Source organism: Heteronotia binoei, chromosome 13 (assembly GCF_032191835.1).
Source record: "Heteronotia binoei isolate CCM8104 ecotype False Entrance Well chromosome 13, APGP_CSIRO_Hbin_v1, whole genome shotgun sequence".
NCBI classification, from domain to species: domain Eukaryota; kingdom Metazoa; phylum Chordata; class Lepidosauria; order Squamata; family Gekkonidae; genus Heteronotia; species Heteronotia binoei.
Window position 1 is genome coordinate 68444954 of NC_083235.1, and position 22315 is coordinate 68467268.

At 47.2% G+C, this 22315-nt stretch overlaps 1 protein-coding gene across 3 annotated transcripts in view; it reads right to left on the reverse strand.

Moving 5' to 3' along the window:
- The window catches only part of RECQL5 (RecQ like helicase 5), a 108608-nt gene that overhangs the window by 15806 nt on the left and 70487 nt on the right, over nt 1-22315 (reverse strand). For 2 of the 3 annotated variants that reach the window (XM_060253019.1, XM_060253018.1), the window contains exons 8-12: nt 10339-10557; nt 7252-7348; nt 4469-4505; nt 2716-2774; nt 1161-1234 (exon numbers count right to left, since the gene is read on the reverse strand). In XM_060253019.1, the coding sequence (XP_060109002.1) occupies nt 1161-1234; nt 2716-2774; nt 4469-4505; nt 7252-7348; nt 10339-10557 (486 nt within the window). Of the gene's footprint in view, nt 1-1154; nt 1235-2715; nt 2775-4468; nt 4506-7251; nt 7349-10338; nt 10558-22315 lie in introns of those variants that run through there. The other variant, XM_060253020.1, reaches the window with a different exon arrangement.

Consider the following 22315-nt stretch of genomic DNA (forward strand, 5'->3'; position numbering starts at 1 on the left):
GCGGCGCAGAGCTCTCAGCTCCTGCCACTTCCCCAATCAGTTTAAACGGAGCTGCAAGAGGAGCCAATCCCAACTGAGGCGGTGCAGAGCTCTCAGCTCCTGCCACTTCCCCAATCAGTTTAAACCGAGCGGCAAGAGGAGCCGGACCAAGCCAAAGTGCGATGGTGCTCTCAGCTCCCACTGCCTCAGCAGATCCTCTCTTGCAGTTTGGTTCAAACTGAACTGAAAGAGGACCCAGCTCCAGCTGAGGCTGATCCTGGGCTGACCTGGTTTCAAATGGGCTGCAGGAGAAGCCAGCCAGCAAGGCCTATCTTCTGTAGCCTCTTCAAAGTTTAAAGGGACTGCTCCTGCCTCTTGCTGTAATACCTAAATATATCCTGGATATTCTCGGGATCCCCCACTCCCGTTTTCCTGAAAAAACCCAGATATATTTGGGATGTCAAAACATGTCTGGAAAATACCAATAAGGTATTTTTGGCTCAGGTAGATCCAAATGGACACCCCTATTGTATAGAATACTACTTCCCTCTAATGGAGACAAAAGAGAATTGCAACTTCCAGAATCCAGCGGCAAAGAAGCGTCAGGCTATAGCAAGCCTCCAAGGGCTAATTATTACATATTTTCTTAAGACATCGTAAGTTATACTCTTGCACATAAAGAGTATAAAAAACAACCTAAGTATGACTATTCATTTGAGTTCCAAAAAGCAGAGCTTGATTCAAAGAATGCAATAGAACGGGGGCTTAAGATGTCTGTGGACATGAAGGGTTTTAAGTGATAACGTCAGCAACTTGAACTAGACCCTGAGGCATGCTAGCAGGCAACACAGCTGGTGTGACACAGCTTGAACAGGCTCACATCTCCCACCATCTACAATAATATGATCCTGCTGCATTTTGAACTAGCTGAAGCTTCTGAAGTTATCTTCATGGGCAGTCTCATGGATAGAAGATTTTATTAGCCAAGTCTCCGGTGGATGATGAAAGGATGGATGAACCATCGAAGACCTCCCCGGGAAGGAGTGGAGTTTATGCAGCAGCTGATAAAAATTATTTTCAGTTACTTGCATCACATGCTTATAAAAACAGAAGTCCCCGATGTTGACTTGTACTAGCGAAGTACTCGTTACAAGCAACATCATCCCCTTTTAATGTCCTACCTGTTTTTTGTTAGTGGGGCTTGCAGATTGTTGTTCAGCGCTTCTTCTAGCATCTTAAGGCAGTGCTCTCTAGCCTAAAACCAAAGGAGAATGAGTGAAAGGTGATTCCAGGCTATAGTTATTAAACAACAAGTCAAGGACTATGTCCAACATGCAGTGCTTCAGCAGTTTCTAGCATTCTGGTTTGGTGTAGTGGTTAAGTGTGCAGACTCTTATCTGGGAGAACCGGGTTTGATTCCCCACTCCTCCACCTGCACCTGCTGGAATGGCCTTGGGTCAGCCATAGCTCTGGCACCTCACAGGGTGTCTGTTGTGGGGGAGGAAGGTAAAGGAGATTGTGAGCCGCTCTGAGACTCTTTGGCGTGGAGGGCGGGATATAAATCCAATATCATCTTCTTATTTGGGAGTACCGGGTTTGATTCCCCACTCCTCCACTTGCACCTGCTGGAATGGCCTTGGGTCAGCCATAGCTCTGGCAGAGGTTGTCCTTGAAAGGGCAGCTGCAGTGAGAGCCCTCTCCAGCCCCACCCACCTCACAGGGTGTCTGTTGTGGGGGAGGAAGGTAAAGGAGATTGTGAGCCGCTCTGAGACTCTTCGGCGTGGAGGGCGGGATATAAATCCAATATCTTCTTCTTATTTGGGAGTACCGGGTTTGATTCCCCACTCCTCCACTTGCACCTGCTGGAATGGCCTTGGGTCAGCCATAGCTCTGGCAGAGGTTGTCCTTGAAAGGGCAGCTGCTGTGAGAGTCTTCTCCAGCCCCACCCACCTCACAGGGTGTCTGTTGTGGGGGAGGAAGGTAAAGGAGATTGTGAGCCGCTCTGAGACTCTTCGGAGTGGAGGGTGGGATATAAATCCAATATCTTCTTCTTCTTCTTCATTCTGCCCACCTCAGCTCTAGTAGCCAGCATGGTAACCATGCTCACCCAACATTTTCTTAAAAGTGAAACTTGTTCCATTGGTTTGCTGATCAGACAAGTTTTTGGTTCATCTTTGATATACAGTGGTTATGAACTGTAGTCTTGGGCAATCACACATAACAACTGGTTACTGCAGATTCAGATCTGCAGAAAACTGCAGGTGACTGGAATGGTGGTGCATCAAGAAGTTAAGCTTTAGGATAAATGATAACATAATCAGACGCTGAGAGGCTTTACTGGAGTTTCACAACCATATCTGCATCCATTCTAGATCTCTTGCTTGCATCATTGAGGTTATATGACTACCTTTAGACTTTTCACATCTGGATTCTGAACTGTATTATAATATTTGATATTATCTCTGCATCCTTTCCAATTTATTAGAACTTCTAAAATTTGGTAGCTTAAAGACGAACAACATACTCCAGTTATGCTGCTGTATTACATACCTTTGATGCTATTCTTCTCTTAATATATCATTACACTGCAATATTTAGAATAACCCTTCAACCCATTACGGCCGTGCAATTTTCTTAACGGTTATTTCTCCCTTTGAAGGCTATGGCACAATCAGCTGGCAACAGAAAAGCAGACTTTTCCAAAACTTGTTTTCCAAATGAATAGGTTCTTTGTACCTTCACTGTGATTTTGGCTATTTTCCTGCTGGCTGCATCCTTCAAGGGACAATCAGCATCTACCGTGAAAGACACACAGAGAGCATGATAAAATATTCAAACTGTACTGTCAGTCCCACCCCACCCCACCCCCCCTTTTTGGCATGATGCACCACTTCTTGCTCCAGATGGGTAGTTTGACTTCAATTACACAGGATTCCAAGCTGGTAGGATTTGTAGCCATTTCCCTTTTAGGCGTGAAAAGAATGAGCTGGGGGGTGAATTAGATTTGCATAGAGTACCAGCTGATTTTATAACCGGAAAGCAATGTTAGATTTGGGGAAGCCTAACATGCACCCTACTATTTACACGGAGGGATTCTACAGTTTAGCATCTTAGCATCAGTAAAATCAAGGACAAATAATTAGATTATGAATAACGAACAAATAGTAACTTTTGATTAAGTAAACCGCTACAAAGTAGCATGAATACTATGAGAATCTGAATACAAGTACATAAAAGTGTAAGTTCACTAAAATATTCAAGTGACGTGGTATACGCAATAATGAAACGTTGAGATATAATGCTTATTACCAAAACCATAATCATTATGAACATGGCCTCTAAGATCTTCAACAGTGGCTTAAAAATAAAAATTTGCTCATTATTAGGCCAATTTACTGAAGTTTAAAAAGGGAACATTGGAGAATCAAGCTCCCAGGTAAAGGTGCAAGTATCAGTTGTTTCCAACTCTGGGGTGACGTTGCTTTTACAATGTTTTCATGGCAGACTTTTTTATGGGGTGGTTTGCCATTGCCTTCCCCAGTCATCTACACTTTCCCCCCAGCAAGCTGGGTACTCATTTTACCGACCTCGGAAGGATGGAAGGCTGAGTCAACCATGAGCTCGCTACCTGAACCCAGCTTCTGCTGGGATCAAACTCAGGTTGTGAGCAGAGTATGAACATATGAACATATGAAGCTGCCTTATAATGAATCAGATCCTCGGTCCATCAAAGTCAGTATTGTCTTCTCAGACTGGCAGCGGCTCTCCAGGGTCTCAAGCTGAGGTTTTTCACACGTATTTGCCTGGACCCTTTTTTGGAGATGCCAGGGATTGAACCTGGGACCTTCTGCTTCCCAAGCAGATGCTCTACCACTGAGCCACCGTCCCTCCCCAGTACTGCTTGGACTGCAGTACTGCAGCTTTACCACTCTGTGCCATGGGGCTCCCAGGGATACATGCTTATATCCAGGCAAATCTTATAAGAGACATAAATCTGTCTGTCTGTCATTTAGCATTTGGAAGGAAATAGACATTAAGGTTCAATAACCAGTGCCATACAATTGTATGGTTAATGATACTAAATATGCAAATGAACGGTAACCTTTTGGCTGCAATAGGTTTCCATCTGGAAAACTTAGTGCTGACATGTCACCCACAACTTTTTCTGCATGTCAGGAATGAACGCAAGCAAGCAATCTACTCAGCAAATTTTGACGTAGTTGGATTTAAACCCAATTTGTTCGCGAAATAGACCTTATGCGCCTGAATACTTGGCCTGAACAGTTCACATTTTTAAAAAGCAAAAGCGAAAAACTAGGATCTTCTTGTTCTCAGAGGCAAGTGCTGGCTGTTTTTGCTATGAAAATGGCACAAATGGGCTATATTTTATGATGGCAACTTTACTTAACTAAGATTACTCAAAAGGAATCAGTTCTATGACCTTCCATTAAACCCTCATCTATAATCTATGAAATAATGCAGAAATTACCTGGGGGAACAAAATTGTCTTTTTCAGCTTCTTTACCCTGAAAGAAAATGGAAAAACATCACCAGCAACCTGAAAGATTGCCTAATCCAGGGGTGGCCAGACTGTGGCCTGGGAGTCACATGTGGCTCTTTCACACATATTGTGTGGCTCTCAAGGCTCCCATCAGTCAGCTTGGAGAAGGCATTTAAAATTAAAGTTGCTTTCTTTCCACCTTTCTCTCTCCCCATTTATCTTCCTCCCTCCCTCCCGGCTCTCATGTCTTGTGGCTTTCAAGTATCTGAAATTTATCCTACGTGGCTCTTACATTAAGGAAGTTTGGCCACCCCTGGCCTAATCTCTTATAAACTTGCCCAACTGTTATGGTCATCTTCAGGCGCCCTGCTTTGAGTGCCTCTCAACTTTGGAAATTAGGTGCATGGCAACCCAGGAGATGGCCTTCTCAGTCATGGCACCAAAGTTCTGGAACTGAATCCCCAGGGACATTCATCTTCCCCCTTCTGTTGCTGTCTTCCACCAGCGGAGGACGGCTTTTTTGTTTCATTTGGCATTCCCTCAAATGACCCCGTCAAGTTCCTAGCCATTATCTGTGTCTGTTTGATGTAACCTGAGGAATGTCTGCTTAGATTGCTGGAGAAACGAAAGTTAACAGTTCGCCTCCTGTGGGATGGGGAACTACTTGGTACCAAGGTCACTGCTCCCCTCCCGGGATGTTTCATAGAATGCTTGGTAGTGAGTGCGTGCCTGCGATTTGCAGTCACTAAATTTGAACTATCTTCATGCCCTAAATTAAGGCATGCTCATAATAACCCCTGCAAGAGTATATAATCAAGACCTGTTGTACTGTATGCCAGTTTTGACACTGGCCGCTAGTCAGTGTCAATGTATCCTGCCTTACAATAAATACTTATCCAACTGCATGGAGAGTCATCATTATTGAAAGAGAATTGGGAACTTGACAGACCCCCCCCCCTAACAAACGTTTTCATATTTTTGATGCCTCTAACTGTTCTGTATGTATTGCAACACTGTTTTTTTTAAAAACTATTTTAAAACTATTTTAATAATTTAGGTTTTATGTCCTTTTATTATAAGGGTTTTATAATGTGTGTTTTTTTATTATAATGATATGTAATGTAATTTTATCGTGTATGTATTTATTTATTTATGTTGATTTATATTTCGCCTTCCCTGCTAACGGGCTCAGAGCAGATTACGTCGCATAAAACTACATAATGTTAAAACATACACATTAAGTTAAAATGGTTAAAATAAGAAAACAGATGGCTGTGGGCAGGGAATACACTGAGTCAGAGACCAGAGCCTCAAGGTAACAAGAATTTCGGAAAAACTGGGCCAATGCACAGTATTAATTCTGCAGCAGGGAGCCCAACTTAACTGGACGCCTGTTGCCTCAACCAAAGGCCTGGTGGAACAGCTCTATTTCGCAGGCCCTGCAAAACAGTAAGAGGTCTGGCAAGGCCCTGATCTCCAGGGAGAGTATTTTCCACCAGGCTGGTCAAGGCTACAGACGTCCTTCAGGTTGGAGACAACCAGCAGATGTTGACTGGCCAAGTATAAAGTTCTTCGGGGCACATATGGGGAGAGGCAGTTCCTAAGATAGGTTGATCCCAGGCCCTGCATGGCTTTAAAGATCAACGCCTTGAAATGGATCTGGTACCTGACTGGTAGCCAGTGCAGTTGGCGAAGCACTAACCAAAATGCAAGCCCACAAAGGCGATGCAGTCAGCAGGTGCGCCACCACATTCTGCACCAGCTGGGGTTTCCAGGTCTGTCCCAAGGCTGTTTGGGGTAGTGGTTAAGTGCATGGACTCTTATTTGGGAGAACTCGATTTGATTCCCCACTCCTCCGCTTGCAGCTGCTGGAATGGCCTTGGGCCAGCCGTAGCTCTCGCAGGAGTTGTCCTTGAAAGGGCAGCTGCTGTAAGAGCTCTCTCAGCCCCACCTACCTCACAGTGTGTCTGCTGTGGTGGGGGGCGGGGTAAAAGGAGACTGTGACCACTCTGAGACCCAGCGTATAGGGCAGGATATAAATCCAATATCAAGGGCAAGCCCATGCAGAGCAAGTTACAGTAATCAAGCCTGGAAGTGACCACTGCATGGGTCACTGTAGCTAAGTCCTGGTGGGGGAGAGATGGGGTAGCAGCTGCCTGATCTGCTGAAGATGATAAAAGGCAGACCTGGCAACAGTGGTGACCTGGCCCTTCATGGAAATGAGGCCTCCAGGATCACATCTAAGATCTTCACCCTCTGGGCTGGCATAAGTGTTGCATCGTCCAGGGGTGGGAGCCTAATACCGAATCCAGTCCCACCATGACTCAGGCACAGCACCTCCCATCTCTGTTGGATTTAACTTCAGCCAACTTTGCTGTGTGAAGAGACAGGCAAACACCGTGACCTATACAGGTGTGTCTGGTCTCAGAAGACCACTTGAGTGAATAATATTCTCTTGGAAAACAGACTGTAGACAAAAAGAAGAAGCAGCGCAAGAAGAAGCAAAAGAAGCGCAAGAAGAAAACCCTGCAGCTTCCTTCATTGAATATCTGGTTGTAAAGCACTGTGGGAATTAAGATGTGTGTGAACTCATGCTACAGAGAAAAGAAAGAACGAGGCCCAGTCGCAACCACACACAAGATGTTTTACAAGTTCTTTAGGATCTGCATGGTTCTAGTACAGACGGGATAGCTCATCGCCTTTTCTCTCTGACACTCACACTCTTTCTTTCCATACGGCCTCTGTCTCCTGCAGAAAGGCTATTAACTAACCTTGCGCAGCTTCATCTGTTGCTTATAAAAGTTATTCCATTCCTTTTTCCGATTCTCTTCATTGGCTTCATCCACACTCCTACTGTCTTCATCATACCTGAGTGACAACCCGCAAAGAATTGGCAACTGAACAGGAATGCTATGGACAAGACCTGAAATTTCAAACTAATCCCAAACAGCAGAAATGTAGCTATTAGATCACCAGATTTCTGAGGACTGTAAGTTCATATTACTGGCTTGTAGCTAGTCTTCCTTTCAAAGTGAGGTTACCACATTTCCAGAGGCAGTTTGGTGTATTGGTTAAGTGCGTGAGCTCTTACCTGGGAGAACCGGGTTTGATTCCCCACTCCCCCACTTGCACCTGCAGGCATGGCCTTGGGTCAGCCATAGCTCTGGCAGAGGTTGTCCTTGAAAGGGCAGCTGCTGTGAGAGCCCTCTCCAGCCCCACCCACCTCACACGGTGTCTGTTGTGGGGGAGGAAGATAAAGGCGATTGTGAGCCGCTCTGAGACTCTGTCCTTGAAAGGGCAGCTGCTGGGAGTGCCCTTTCCAGCCCCACCCACCTCACACGGTGTCTGTTGTGGGGGAGGAAGGGAAAGGAGATTGTGAGCCGCTCTGAGACTCTTCGGAGTGTTGGGTGGGATATAAATCCAATAGCATCATCTTCTTATCTGGGAGAACCGGGTTTGATTCCCCGCTCCTCCACTTGCACCTGCTGGCATGGCCTTGGGTCAGCCATAGCTCTGGCAGAGGTTGTCCTTGAACGGGCAGCTGCTGTGAGAGCCCTCTCAGCCCCACCCACCTCACAGGATGTCTGTTGTCGGGGGAGAAGACATAGGAGATTGTAAGCTGCTCTGAGTCTCTGATTCAGAGAGAAGGGCAGGGTATAAATCTGCAATTCTTCTTCTTCTTCCTCAAGAACTCACCAGTTCCAAATTAATTTCTCCATTTATCCTTGTTGCCAAGGCCAAACAGCTATGTATGTTCATATCAATCACATCAGCACCAAACACGTGTAAGCTGAATTCGAATGGTGATTTTTGAGGTCACCTACTCATAATGAACATCTTCCTTACAGAATCAAAACAAAAACCCATCTTGCATAAAGGGAGTAGATTTATGGGGGGAAATGCATCACTGAGAATTAAACAAAAGTATAAGCACCTTGAATTAAATGACTGCTTTTTTTAAAACATAAGAATTAATGAAACTAATAGGATGCAATAAATGAGGTGCCAAACAATGTAAAACTAATGCAATAGTTTGGGATATAACAAGGAAGTTTATTTTGGCAATTATTTGATTTTTGATGATGATGATGATATTGGATTTATATCCCACCCTCCACTCCGAAGAGTCTCAGAGCAGCTCACAATCTCCTTTATCTCCCTCCCCCAAAACAGTCACCCTGTGAGGTGGGTGGGGCTGGAGAGGGCTCTCACAGCAGCTGCCCTTTCAAGGACAACCTCTCCCAGAGGTATGGCTGACCCAAGGCCATTCCAGCAGGTGCAAGTGGAGGAGTGGGGAATCAAACCCGGTTCTCCCCCCACAACAGACACCATGTGAGGTGGGTGGGGTTGGAGAGGGTTCTCACAGCAGCTGCCCTTTCAAGGACAACCTCTGCCCGAGCTATGGCTGACCCAAGGCCATGTTAGCAGGTGCAAGTGGAGGAGTGGGGAATCAAACCCGGTTCTTCCAGATAAGAGTCCGCACACTTAACCACTTCACCAAACTGGCTCTCCAAATTTTTGAACATTTCGTCACACACCAATACAAAAACTAGGTCAATAAACAGTAAGGTTAAGCACTTCCAAACTTCCCTGTTTTCATGATTCAGTCCTTTAAATTTCCCACTGAAGTATTTTGCTATTGCGTGCTAGTTTTTTTTTCTGTCCAGCAACTAAGAAAAGGCCTCATGTCTCTGGGCACGTCTTTCGGAGGGTACTTACAGATCCTAGAGTAAGTAGTACACATCTTTGCTGCTTGCAGTTCTCAGCAAAGAGCAATGCCCTACTACTTGCATTGTGACCATTTTCACATTTTTAACTCAAGAACTACATCACTATCTGTTATGGGTATGTGCTTTTGGTATACTTTTTGTAAAAAAAGAGAAAGAAATCTTTTCAATCTATTCTCCCTTGGTCCCTTGACCTCCAAATCGAGACACAATTCCATCAGGTGTCTGCCTAGCTAAACTCTGCAGACTCTGTCTGTTGGTCTAATTGACTGTGACACCCGTGCACGGGCCTTTTCCATCGCGGCCCCATGCCTATGGAATCAGCTCCCGGAGGAGGTGCGGGCCCTGCGGAGCCTTGATCAGTTCCGCAGGGCCTGCAAGACCACCCTTTTCAAGCTGGCGTTCACGGACTGCTGATTTATGGTTGTTTAATAAAGAAAACCGCCAACATGGTCCTGTTTAGGGACCCTGTTATTATGTAAACTGACAGAAATAGCGTCAGGAACATCATTGTTACTGTCAGATTAAGTTAAGTTTAATTAAGTATTGACTGGTTTTTAAATAATGTTAATTTAAAGTTTTATTATCTATTGTACTGTGTGCTTACAAATGTTGTTAACCGCCCTGAGCCTGCCTTGGCGGGGGAGGGCGGGATATAAATAAAATTTTATTATTATTATTATTATTACTTCAGAGACAACCTTATTTATGGAAAAAGGAGTGCCTAAGTTTTAAGAAAATATTTGTCAGAAACTTTAGAAGAAGAAGAAGATATTGGATTTATATCCCGCCCTCCACTCCGAAGAGTCTCAGAGCGGCTCACGATCTCCTTTCCCTTCCTCCCCCACAACAGACACCCTGTGAGGTGGGTGGGGCTGAGAGGGCTCTCACAGCAGCTGCCCTTTCAAGGACAACCTCTGCCAGAGCTATGGCTGACCCAAGGCCATGCTAGCAGGTGCAAGTGGAGGAGTGGGGAATCAAACCCGGTTCTCCCAGATAAGAGTCCGCACACTTAACCACTACACCAAACCGGCTCTCCGGTTTAGCTGAATACCCAGTGAAGGGACTGAAGGAGAAAAATCTTTGCTGGCAGAATCTGCTTCTGCCAGAGTCAGGTTACCAAGCACATACTTGCTGAAGCCACCGCAGCCTCTTCTTCCTCCTTCATATAAGTCTTGGTCGGTTGAGTAAGTAGAGGATCCAATGTGGGTCCTGTTCCAGCTACTGGTACATTGCTCCAGTGCTTCAAGATGCTTTTTCACAGCTGCCGGGTTCTTACAATAATCACAGCATTTGTTGCATGGCGGGATGGCATCTCCAAAGTATTTGGCTATGGCAGCGTGTCGACAGCTAAGAGACAAAAATAAAACCACTTTTGAGAAACAAAACTAGCAGAGAGTCTTCTTCATCTATGCGTAGTCTCTGGAATCTTTACCCTTACACACCAGTGAAACCAGCATAAATTGTTGTCTGCAACTGACAAAAAACACTGCCACAACTTACTGAGTTACAAACGGAGGAGTAGGACTCACATATTAGGAGGAAGAGATCGGACTGTGGTATGGAGAAACAACTCTGCCAACTGCCAATCTCTAGCCACCCACTTTCCCTCAAGACTTAGCGAACATTAACAGTCCCTCAGTAACTTGGCTGAGAAGGCCAATGTAGTGCAGCAGCAACAAACTGATAATGGAAAGGCTCAGGTTCAAGTCCCCACAGTCACAAAACTCATCAGTAATTTGGGGGGCAGTCATTCTCTCTCAAACTCTGCTGCCTCAAAAGGTTGGTAAATAAAAATTCAAATATTTGCGACCTCTAAGCTCTATAAAGAAAGAATGGGATAGAAGTAAATAAGTTATCAGGTGATAAGATGAGAGCGAAAATGCCCCCTGCCATGAGGAACAGATCTACCTTAACGAATTTTTATTGAAACATGCAGACAGAGGATTGCAGTTGGGTTGGGGGTGGGGGGGGGGCAAAACTGCTGGGTTGGACCCTATGACCCTCTTCTGTTTAGTCTTTCAATGGTCTCAGCCAAGCCCAGTGGTTGTGATAGTTACTCTCAACCCAACACAACCTACCTTACAGGGTTCATGTGGGATAAAACAAACCAACTTATGCAAGGAAGAACAGTAAGATAAAAATATGATAGAATGATGAGCCTTGGCCAGGAGTTGCTCAAGACAACTAGCCTACCTATATCCTTCCTACTCTCCAGTACAGATCTTCAAGTGTAAGCAGAATAAATGTTCTGCCTTTGCAATGAACTCTGACTCCTGGGGTGCGGCCAGACCTACCACTTAAAGCGAGATGGAAGAGCCTTTTTCTGGACCGGGGCAGAAAAATCCGACGTGGAGGCGTTCACATGAACGGTGGTATAAAGGGTTGGTCCCGTTAGTGAAAAGCAGTTGATCGATCACACGGTGATGGTGATTTCTGGGAGGGGGAGGTCCACTGAACATGCGCCCAACTGTTTGGAGCTGGGAAATCAAACCTTGCTTCAGCGGCAGGGGGGAAGGGGGAAAATTTCCCGAATTAACGTTGCCGATCCAAACCACGGAACTGCCAGGAATTATTTTCCTAGAAATTGGCAGTGACAATGATATCTTGAAATCCTCCACATTGAAAAAAAAAGAATTTTTTCCTGTTCTGAATAGTGGGATAACGTTTCCCCCCCTCCGATCCTGTGTTGATTGGAGAAGCAGAAGCGTCACCTCAGATTCCCGGATGATCTGGCAATGCGCATGTCTGTGAGGTGAGAGGCAGTAAAGCCCATGAGCTGTCCAAACAACAAAAAGCCGATCCCGTGCCGCTGTTTTGAAAAAGGACCGGACTTTTTCAAATTAACCCGATATACATGCGGAGCAAGTCGGGATGATAACGACTCCACATCGTTTGACAGATGTGAATGTCTGAACGTCCGCTTTAACTCCGCATTGGGGGCGTGGGTGAGTCGCGGTTAATGTTCCGTCTGACCGCACCCCTGGTTCACCATCTGTCCTGCAAAATCTTGTTTCTTCAACAAGGCACTGAGAACCGCTTCACACGTTACAGCTTTTATGTGTACATATGTGAGGTACTTCCTCACTCTGCCATGTTGGTGGACTTCCCAGCCAGCCTCAGAATGGGATGGATAAGATGCTCCCCCTTTCCCTTGATTGGCTTACTTGTCCTTTCTCCTGGGGCACATACGCTCAGCCTTGGTCTGGAAGCTTCCCTTTTGTTTGAACTTGGACCCAACCTGACCCTGGCTCTACCTCTTCCTGGGATCGATAAAGGAAGGTGGGGTCAATTAGCTGCTCCCCAGCCTGCTAATCTTCCATCTCCCTCCCCTTCTTCCTGTTGTTCAAGATGGGAAACTTCCCTTCCCCGTCTCTTAGCTGGGCTCAACCTGGCTGCAGGCTCTTGTTTCCCCAGGCCCATACTGCAGGGGGGCTTCCCCACCCCCTTTCCTGCTTCTGCTGCAGCTGCTGCCAAGTTGACTGGGCTGCACACAGATCTCTCCACTGCCACGGCCATTGTTTCCCTGAAAGCTCTAGGTAAGATCTCTCAGGGCTCCCCCCACTCCGGTGGCATCTCATTGGATGAGGGGGAGTCAAGTTGGGGCCAAGGCCTAGACTTGGACAACACCTAACATATAAAGTATGCACCTAAACTATTTTTATTTATTTATTTATTTATTTATTTATTTATTTGGGATTTATATCCCGCCCTTCCCACGAATGGCTCAGGGCGGCTTACAACAATCAATCAAACATAAAATTTAAACAATTTCAAGTATAAAACAGTTAAATATTTAAACAGTTAAAACCTTAAAACAAAATTTCAATTTCCTGTAAACAGATGGCTGGCCAGTTATATCGAGTTGTCGTCCCAGCTAAGTATAGGCTAGCCGGAAGAGGGTCGTCTTACAGGCCCTGCGGAACTGCGCCAAGTCCCGCAGGGCCCTCACCTCTTCCGGCAGCTGATTCCACCATACGGGGGCCATAACGGAGAAAGCCCTTTCTCTGGTGGCTTTCAAACGGGCTTCTTTTGGCCCAGGGACAGTGAGGAGATTTTGTGTTCCTGACCTCAGTGCTCTCTGGGGAACGTGTGGGGAGAGACGGTCCTTCAGGTAGGCAGGTCCCAGGCCATATAGGGCTTTAAAGGTAATAACCAGCACCTTGTACCGGACTCGGTATATCACTGGAAGCCAGTGCAGAGTCCGGAGACCCGGCCGAATGTGTCCCCACTTTGGGAGACCCAATAGCAGCCGGGCCGCGGCATTCTGCACCAGCTGCAGTTTCCGGGTCAGAGACAAGGGCAGCCCCATGTAGAGGGCATTGCAGTAGTCCAACCTCGAGGTGACCGTAGTGTGGATCACTGTTGCTAGGTCGTCGCGCTCCAGAAAGGGGGCCAGCTGCCTTGCCCGCCTAAGATGAAAAAATGCGGACTTGGCAGCGGCTGCTATCTGAGCCTCCATCTTTAAGGAAGGCTCCAATAGCACCCCCAAGCTCTTGACCTTGTCCGCCGCCATCAGCGGCGCACCATCAAAAACCGGCAAGGGGATCCCCCTCCCCGGGCCGTGGCGACCCAAGCAAAGGACCTCTGTCTTCCTAGGATTTAGCTTCAGCCCGCTCAGTCTGAGCCACTCAGCCACGGCCCGTATTTATTTATGATTTATATCCCGCCCTTCCCACAAAAGTGGCTCAGGGTGGCTCACAACAGATAATAAGACATAAAATTAGATTAGCATTTAAATATATAAGCAGTTAAAACAATCAAAACATTTAAAACCTTAAAACATCAAACCTTATAACAATATAAATAGCAAGAGTCTGATAAAGCTACATTGGTTCCGGTACCAGTTAGGTGTAAGCTAACCGGAAGAGGGTTGTCTTACAGGCCCTGCGGAACTGAGTAAGGTCCCACAGGGCCCTCACCTCCTCCGGCAGCTGGTTCCACCATATAGGGGCCATAACAGAGAAGGCCCTGTCCCTAGTAGACTTAAGGCGGGCTTCTTTTGGCCCAGGGATAGCGAGAAGGTTTTGGGTTCCCGACCTCAGTACTCTCTGGGGAACATGTGGGGAGAGACGGTCCTTCAGGTAGGCAGGTCCCAGGCCATATAGGGCTTTAAAGGTAATGACCAGCACCTTGTACCGAACTCGGTATATTATTGGAAAACTATAAAAACAGTTTGCATGAACATGTTTAGAAACACAAGCATTGGATAACAGGACCATTAGGAAGGCATGATCGGTTGTGGCTCCTAAGCATATACTCAATAGTAAACTTGGGTTTGCCTCTGTATGTGCAAAAGAGCCTTGAAATACAGCTTGCTGCTCATTATAAATTTTAACAAGCATAAATGCAATCTTGTTGGCTAGGTCAGACTTGAAGGAAGGCCTGCTTCCAAAGTAAGTTTGAATGACATACCCCCGTCTATCATAAAATAAGAAGAACCTTGAATAAATTAACATTCAACAACATCTAAACTAGGGATGGGCATGAACCAGGAAAATGGAGGTTCATCCCAGTTTATGAGGTCTCATGGTTCATCCCGTTTAGTGAACTGGTTGGTTTCATGAGCTTAGTGATGCAGCAGAACAGCCTCCCCCCCTGGGGGTTAGACATGCCAAACTCTCAGTGAGTCTCCAGCTGACTCTTCTCTTCCACCAAACTCCTGCAGCTTCTATCAAAAGGAAATCACTCCCCTTTTCCTTCCAGTCTTTTAATCCTCCACTTTTGGGCCTCCAGGGGTCCCCCTTTTTGGCCTGGCATCATCTGTTGACCTCTCTCTGCCTGCCCCATAGGCTGTTTTCCTAAAACACCTGCGATTCTATCAAAAGAAATTGCCCCCTTGTTTCCTTCTGACTATACAATCCTCCACTTCCAGGCCTCCCAGGGTCCCCCTTTTTAGCCCAGTCTCATCTCTCAGTAGGGTTGCCAATCCCCAGGTGGGGGCAGGGGATCCCCCGGTTTGGAGACCCTCCCCCCGCTTCAGGGTCATCAGAAAGCAGGGGGAGGGGAAGGAAATGTCTGCTGGGAACTCTGTTATTCCCTATGAAGATTTATTCCCATAGAAAATCATGGAGAATTGATCTGTGGGTATCTGGGGGGGGCTGTTTTGGGGGGTAAAGGCACCACATTTTCAGTATAGCATCTAGTGCCTCTCCCCAAAATACCCCCCAAGTTTCAAAAAGATTGGACCAGGAGGTCCAATTCTATGAGCCCCAAAAGAAGGTGCCCCTATCCTTCATTATTTCCTATGGAAGGAAGGCATTGAAAAGGTGTGCCGTCCCTTTAAATGTGATGGCCAGAACTCCCTTTGGAGTTCAATTATGCTTGTCACAGCCTTGATTTTGGCTCCACCCCTAATGTCTCCTGGCTCCACCCCCCAAAGTCTCCTGGCTCCACCCCCAAAGTCCCCAGATATTTCTTGAATTGGACTTGGCAACCCTATCTCTCAGCCTCCATATAACCGTCCCATGGGTCAGTTTCCCAAAGTTCCCACCACTTCTGCAAAAAGGAGATCACTTTCTCCTTTCTCCCCCAAGCCTTGGATCCCCAGATCCTCTTTCTCCTGTGCCACAGCTGCTGGTACGCACTCCTCCTCTGCCTCATCTTCATCTCCTTCTGCCCCGACCTATGTTCTTTCACGCTTTCCCTCTGTGCCCCTGGGTCCACAAGGACCAATTCTGTTTGGTGTTCAGAGGGCCACTATTGCAGACACGAATTGCACAAACATTCATAAAAACCATGGAGGTTTGTTGCAGGCACAATCGCACAAGTCTTGGCTCACAAATGACGCACCAGGTGATTTTTGCGATGGATTTAAGTTTGTGATGAAGTTCGCGGCCATCCCTAGTCTACATCTTCCGAGTACTTCAAAATACTGGTCAAATGGGGGTTTTTTTCCGTACCACCCGCATAAGCCAAATGATAAAAAAAATGTGAAGAGTCGCACCATGGTGTGTCCGCGGCATTTAAAAATAATACGCAAAACATTTTACACCGCTTTGGATTTATTTGGGGGAGGAGATAAACAGAAAACTTTCCTAGACTTTGTGGCTTAGAGAACGCAACACGCAGAACAAGCATACCTCTATGCTATGCAGGAGGTGGCCATCAGGTAGAGAGAGCTGTGACAGAGCTGTTTACAGCACAGGTCATGCAAGCAAAAAGTGTGTACAGAGCGGGGGGGGGGCGGGGGGAAGAACACTGCGACAAAGCTATCTTTATAATCCCTGCAAAAAAAAAAAGCACTGACTCGCACCATTCAGCTTAAAGAAAGCACTCTTTTCACAACGAATGAAAGACTATCATGTTTAATTTTCCCTCCGTGCCTTTCCAGAAACTGCTCCACACTAGCTAACTGGAAATGCCAAGGGTCTTTAGCAAGTCAAACTTTAGTTTTCAAGCCATAAGGGAGAAAATGTATCATTCAATTATGCGACTGGGCATACAACATTTGGGTTTTAGTTAATAGCAAGTAAAAGAGAAGGCTAAATCATGCTTTCCTCCTTCCCAATACTGCTTACATCGCAACTGAGGAAAAACTCGACAAGCATTTCTAAACACATATCCTTAACGAAAAACACTGGCTAGTGAAATACAGGCAATGTTTAGCTGCAGCGGGAAGACATTATCTTGAGGTCACAGGCCCAGCCCCTGGCAGCTTGATTAGGAAAGTCCTCTGCCAAAAATACTGCAAAACTTAACCAATGCCTGTCAGGGTGAACATTACTTGCCTAGACTGAACAGTTGTTCTGTCGTACAACAGAGGCACATAGGAGAATTTATCTCTAACAATCAGAGACTGTCAAGAGTCTGAGCTGAGCACTGATCTCTCCGAGTCTCCATAACGGAAGCTGGTAATGGAGCTCCACAGGTCTGCCAGACTCGGCAGGCTCTGGGTCGGTTAAGCCTAGGGTTGCCAATCCCCAGGTGGGGGCAGGGGATCCCCCGGTTTGGAGGGGAGGAGGGAACTGTCGGGGGGGGGGGAGGGAAATGTCTGCTGGGAACTCTATTATTCCCTATGGAGATTTATTCCCATAGAAAATAATGGAGAATTGATCCGCGGGTATCTGGGGGGGCTGTTTTTTGGGGTAGAGGCACCAAATTTTCAGTACAGCATCTAGTGCCTCTCCCCAAAGTATCCCCCAAGTTTCAAAAAGATTGGACCAGGGGGTCCAATTCTATGAGCCCCAAAAGAAGGTGCTTCATCATTTCCTATGGAAGGAAGGCATTGAAAAGGTGTGCCGTCCCTTTAAATGTAATGGCCAGCACTCCCTTTGGAGTTCAATTATGTTTGCCACAGCCTTGATCTTGGCTCCGCCCCTAATGTCTCCTGGCTCCACCCCCAAAGTTCCCAGATATTTCTTAAATTGGACTTGGCAACCCTAGTTAAGCCTGCAGAAGGCCCAATCTGATGGATGTTTGGGGCTGCAAAAAATGGCTGCCGTCACTGGTCGCAAGACTCAAGCTGGCAGAAGGCCCTGGCATGATGGTTTCTGTGCAGTTGTTTTTTGCATGCTTTTCATCGACTTTGGGCATCAAGGAGTCGACTATGGCTGCCACAGTGAGCCAACTGCAGGCCTTGTCAGTCAATTTGTCAGTCTCCCTTGATCCTAGTGAGGGGTCAACATCTTCAACACTGCTTCTGGTGATTGTTGATCACTCCTTTCCCTCTCTCTCTGGGACTGAGGAAGGGGAGAAGGGGGGAGATTAGGGTTCCCAGACTCCCACTAGGGGAGGAGGTTCTCCTGGTTTGGGGGCCTCCAACCTGCCAGCCTGGTGCTGGCCTGCCCCTGAAAAGCTCTGTTGGTGTCTGACATGCCCAGCAGGATGATGTCACCAGGAAGTGATGTCATCGCACCAGGAACATTGAGCACAAGACACTCTAGCAATCAGCTTTAAAAAAAACCTCTATGGTACCACAGAGTTTTCACCCAATTGCTAGAGTGCCCCATGTGTAACATGCCCCATGTGATGATGTCACTTCTGGGTGACATCATTGCACTGGGCACATTGGGCACTGACAAAGTTTTTCGGGGGTGGGGATTCCCCTGCCAACCAGCCCCAGGCCAGCAGGTTGGAGGCCAGGTAGGACCTGCCAACTCTAGCGAAGATGCGCAAAAAGACTATAGAGAGAAGAATAAAGATGGATCAATAGTTCTGAGTTTTGAGAGAAAAAACAGTAAGAATGAAGAGAAAAGCCAAATGGGAAAGGCAAAGTCTATTCTGAAGCTGCTCTCCCCTTGGAGGCAGAAAATAAACTGAAGAGGGTGATTCCACAGACTGGAGACAGGAAGTTTTTAAAAGTGGTTCCTGCTTCCCTGATAGGATGGTGGAAATCACCCTCGAGATGTCCTCCCCCTCAAAGGGAGAACAATATTTCTATAGTGCAGGGGTGGGGAACCTTTTTCTGCCAAGGGCCATATGCAGTGGTGGGATTGAAATAAATTAACAACAGGTTCTATGTCCTAAGTGCCTGGAACCTTTTTAGTGGGAGATGCCGGGGTTTGAACCTGGGACCTTCTGCTTAACAAGCAGATGTTCTACCGCTGAGCCACCAGCCCTCCCCTAAAATATCATATATATGAACATCTGAAGCTGCCTTCTACTGAACCAGACCCCCTTTGGTCCCTCAAAGTCAGTCTTGTCTACTCAGACTGGCAGCGGGACCTTCTGCTTAACAAGCAGATGCTCTGCTACTGAGCCACCATCCCTCTCCCAAAATTGAAACTACAAATGCAGCCCACGCTACTCAGGGCAACAAAACGAGGGCTGCAATCCCCTCTTAAAGCTGGCTATGCTTGTAGCCGCCACCACCTCCTGTGGCAGTGAATTCCACATGTTAATCACCCTTTGGGTGAAGAAGTACTTCCTTTTATCCCTTCTAACCCGACTGCTCAGCAATTTCATCGAATGCCCACAAGTTCTTGTATTGTGAGAAAGGGAGAAAAGTACTTCTTTCTCTACTTTCTCCACCCCATGCATAATCTTGTAAGCCTCTATCTATCATGTCACCCCGCAGTCGAAGCTAAAGAGCTTCTCCAAGCTAAAGAGCCACAAGCGTTTTAACCTTTCTTCATAGGGAAAGTGTTCCAACCCTTTAATCATTCTAGTTGCCCTTCTCTGGACTTTTCCCAATGCTATAATATCCTTTTTGAGGTGCGGCGACCAGAACTGCACACAGTACTCCAAATGAGACCGCACCGTTGATCTATACAGGGGCATGATGATACTGACTGATTTGTTTTCAAGTCCCTTCCTAATAATTCCCAGCATAGCATTGGCCTTTTCTATTGCAGTCGCACACTGTCTCGACATTTTTCAATGAGTTATCTACCCCACACACAAACACAAAATAATGCACTTTCAATGCATTTCCCAACTGGATTTTACTGTGTGAACAGGCGAAATTCAGATGGAAAGTGCATTGAAAGAGGATCGAAAGTGCATTGTTTGGCGTGTGTGTGACCGCAGCCTCAGTTAGACCCTTCCAGGTGGGCAGCCGCGTTGGTCTGAAGCAGCAGAACAAACCAGGAGTCAAGTTGCACCTTGAAGATCACTCTCTCTATATTTAGGACTGCTGGTCATTGCATCCTATGAAGTGCGCTTGGAGCACACGGAAGCTTACATTCTGAATAAAAACTCGTTGGTCTCAAATGTGCCACTTGACTCCCGCTTTGTTCTTCAGTTAGACTGTGAAAAGGCAGCTCCTCTTTAAGGGAGAAACAAGTTCCAGGAGACGCCCGACGGCCGAAAGGCAGGGGGAGGCCGAGGACTCGGTCGATTGCGGCAGAAAAGCTTCGCGCCCCCATCCCGCTCCAGTTTATGCATCGCTGATCCCTCTCCGTAGACTCTGAGCTGTCAAGTCAAGGCGGAGAGGTGGTTTTCAAAAGCATGGGCTTTCCTGATCCCGGGCGCTTCGATCCCGTGTGGATAGGGAAGGAGAACTGGGAATGGCGAGGGGCTGGGGAGGGGGGGCAGGGAAGGGGCTTTCACGGCCACGCAGCCACACCTGGATCGCGGCAGGGGGCGCCCAGCGGGAGTGCGGCTTCCTCTGCCCACCTGAGGCCTGGGTCCATCGGCGGAGAAGCCAAGTGCTCCGGGGCCGCTCTCGCTCCGGCACGGGAAGAACCACCAGAGCCCAGTGGGCTCTGCTTTGGGGCCCATGCAAAGGAGGTCCCCCAGGTGCGTCTCAGGGAGTCCCTCGCTTCAATGTCGTTTTCAGCCAAAAGAGGAGCGAAGCTTCATCTGCTTTCATCTGCACACCGCTTTTAACACAGAGGGGAGGCTTCTGAAGGAACACAGAAGCCCCGCCCCTTGCAAACGCGCCAAAAGCGCACTAGATTGGCCGCTCTCTCCTCTGGAGGGGGGGAAATCTCCCCGGCGGCCGTGCCGCGGCGGGCTGCTGGAGGCGCCTTCGTGGACAAACAAAGTAATAAAAATTAAAAGCAGGCGCTCGGACAACAACCGGTTCTGCAGAACCGGTGCGAACCGGCTGAATCCCACCACTGGCCATATGGATCTTTATAACATCATTCGCGGGCCTAAAAAAATTATCAACTTAAAAAACAGTGCTCCACTGAGGGAGAATGATTCAGGCCAGCAAAATTAATGCAAATAGTTGTTTTTCTATTTGAAGTCATGTGCGGAGAGCCTAATCTGGCATGCACACGTGGCCCGCCGCCCTAGGCAAATGCATAGGCTTTTTTGTAGAAAAAGCCCAGCAGGAACTCAGTAGCATATCAGACCACATCCCCGAATATTAGCATATTAGTTCACACACTCAGTAGCATATTAGGCCACACCATCTGGGATAATCAAGTGCAAACTGAACTGTAACTTTTCCAGGCCCTGCAGCAATTCTGGCCAGCCATCCAGGCCCCAGGGAGGCTGCCGCACGGTACATCTGGGCCCTGTGATCCCTGCCTGGCCCTGGGGAGGAGCTGCACAGTGTGGCGGGGCCTCACGATCCTTGCTGGTCAGTCAGGCCCCAGAGAGGCTGCCAAATGGCTCGGTTTGGCCCAGCAATTCCCAAGGGCCACACCAAGTGACTTCAAGGGCCGTATGCATCCCTTGGGATGGAGGATCCCCACCCCCGCTATAGTGGAATGGTAATACAGTTGCCTAAATGATTAGAAAGCAAGGTAGGCCTCTACTGATAGAAAGGCCTTCTACCTGCACAGAAAAATGCCATAATGTTAGAACTTTCTCTACTTCTCCCACCCTGAATAAATATTAAACGTGTGCAGCCTCTCTGTATGCTACTAGGGATATATCTCCAACCCCACGCAACTGCAATGGATATTATTAACTTTATGAATCCAGAACAATTGTGTTGAGTAGACTATAACCACTTCCTGAGCAGCCAAAACAAGGAGCTTCTGTTAGGGTTGCCAAGTTGGTGTAGTGGTTAAGTATGTGGACTCTTATCTGGAAGAACCGGGTTTGATTCCCCACTCCTCCACTTGCACCTGCTAGCATGGCCTTGGGTCAGCCATAGCTCTGGCAGAAGTGGTCCTTGAAGGGGCAGCTGATGTGAGAGCCCTCTCCAGCCCCACCCACCTCACAGGGTGTCTGTTGTGGGGGAGGAAGGTAAAGGAGATTGTGAGCCGCTCTGAGACTCTTCGGAGTGGAGGGCGGGATATAAATCCAATATCTTCTTCTTCTTCAAGTCCAATTCAAGAAATATCTGGGGACTTTGGGGGTGGAGCCAGGAGACATTAGGGGTGGAGCCAAGATCAAGGCTGTGACAAGCATAATTGAACTCCAAAGAGAGTTCTGGCCATCACATTTAAAGGGATGGCACACCTTTTCAATTCCTTTCTTTCATAGGAAATAATGAAGGATAGGGGCACCTTCTTTTGGGGCTCATAGAATTGAACCCCCGGTTTTGAAACATCGGGGGTGTTTTGGGGAGAGGCACTAGATGCTATATTGAAAATCTGGTGCCTCTACCCCAAAAAACAGGGCCCCCCCAGAGCCCCAGATACCCATGGATCAATTCTCCATGATTTTCTATGGGAATAAATCTCCATAGGAAATAACAGAGTTCCCAGCAGACATTTCCCTCCCCTCCCCCCACTTTCTGATGACCCTGAAGCGGGGGGAGGGC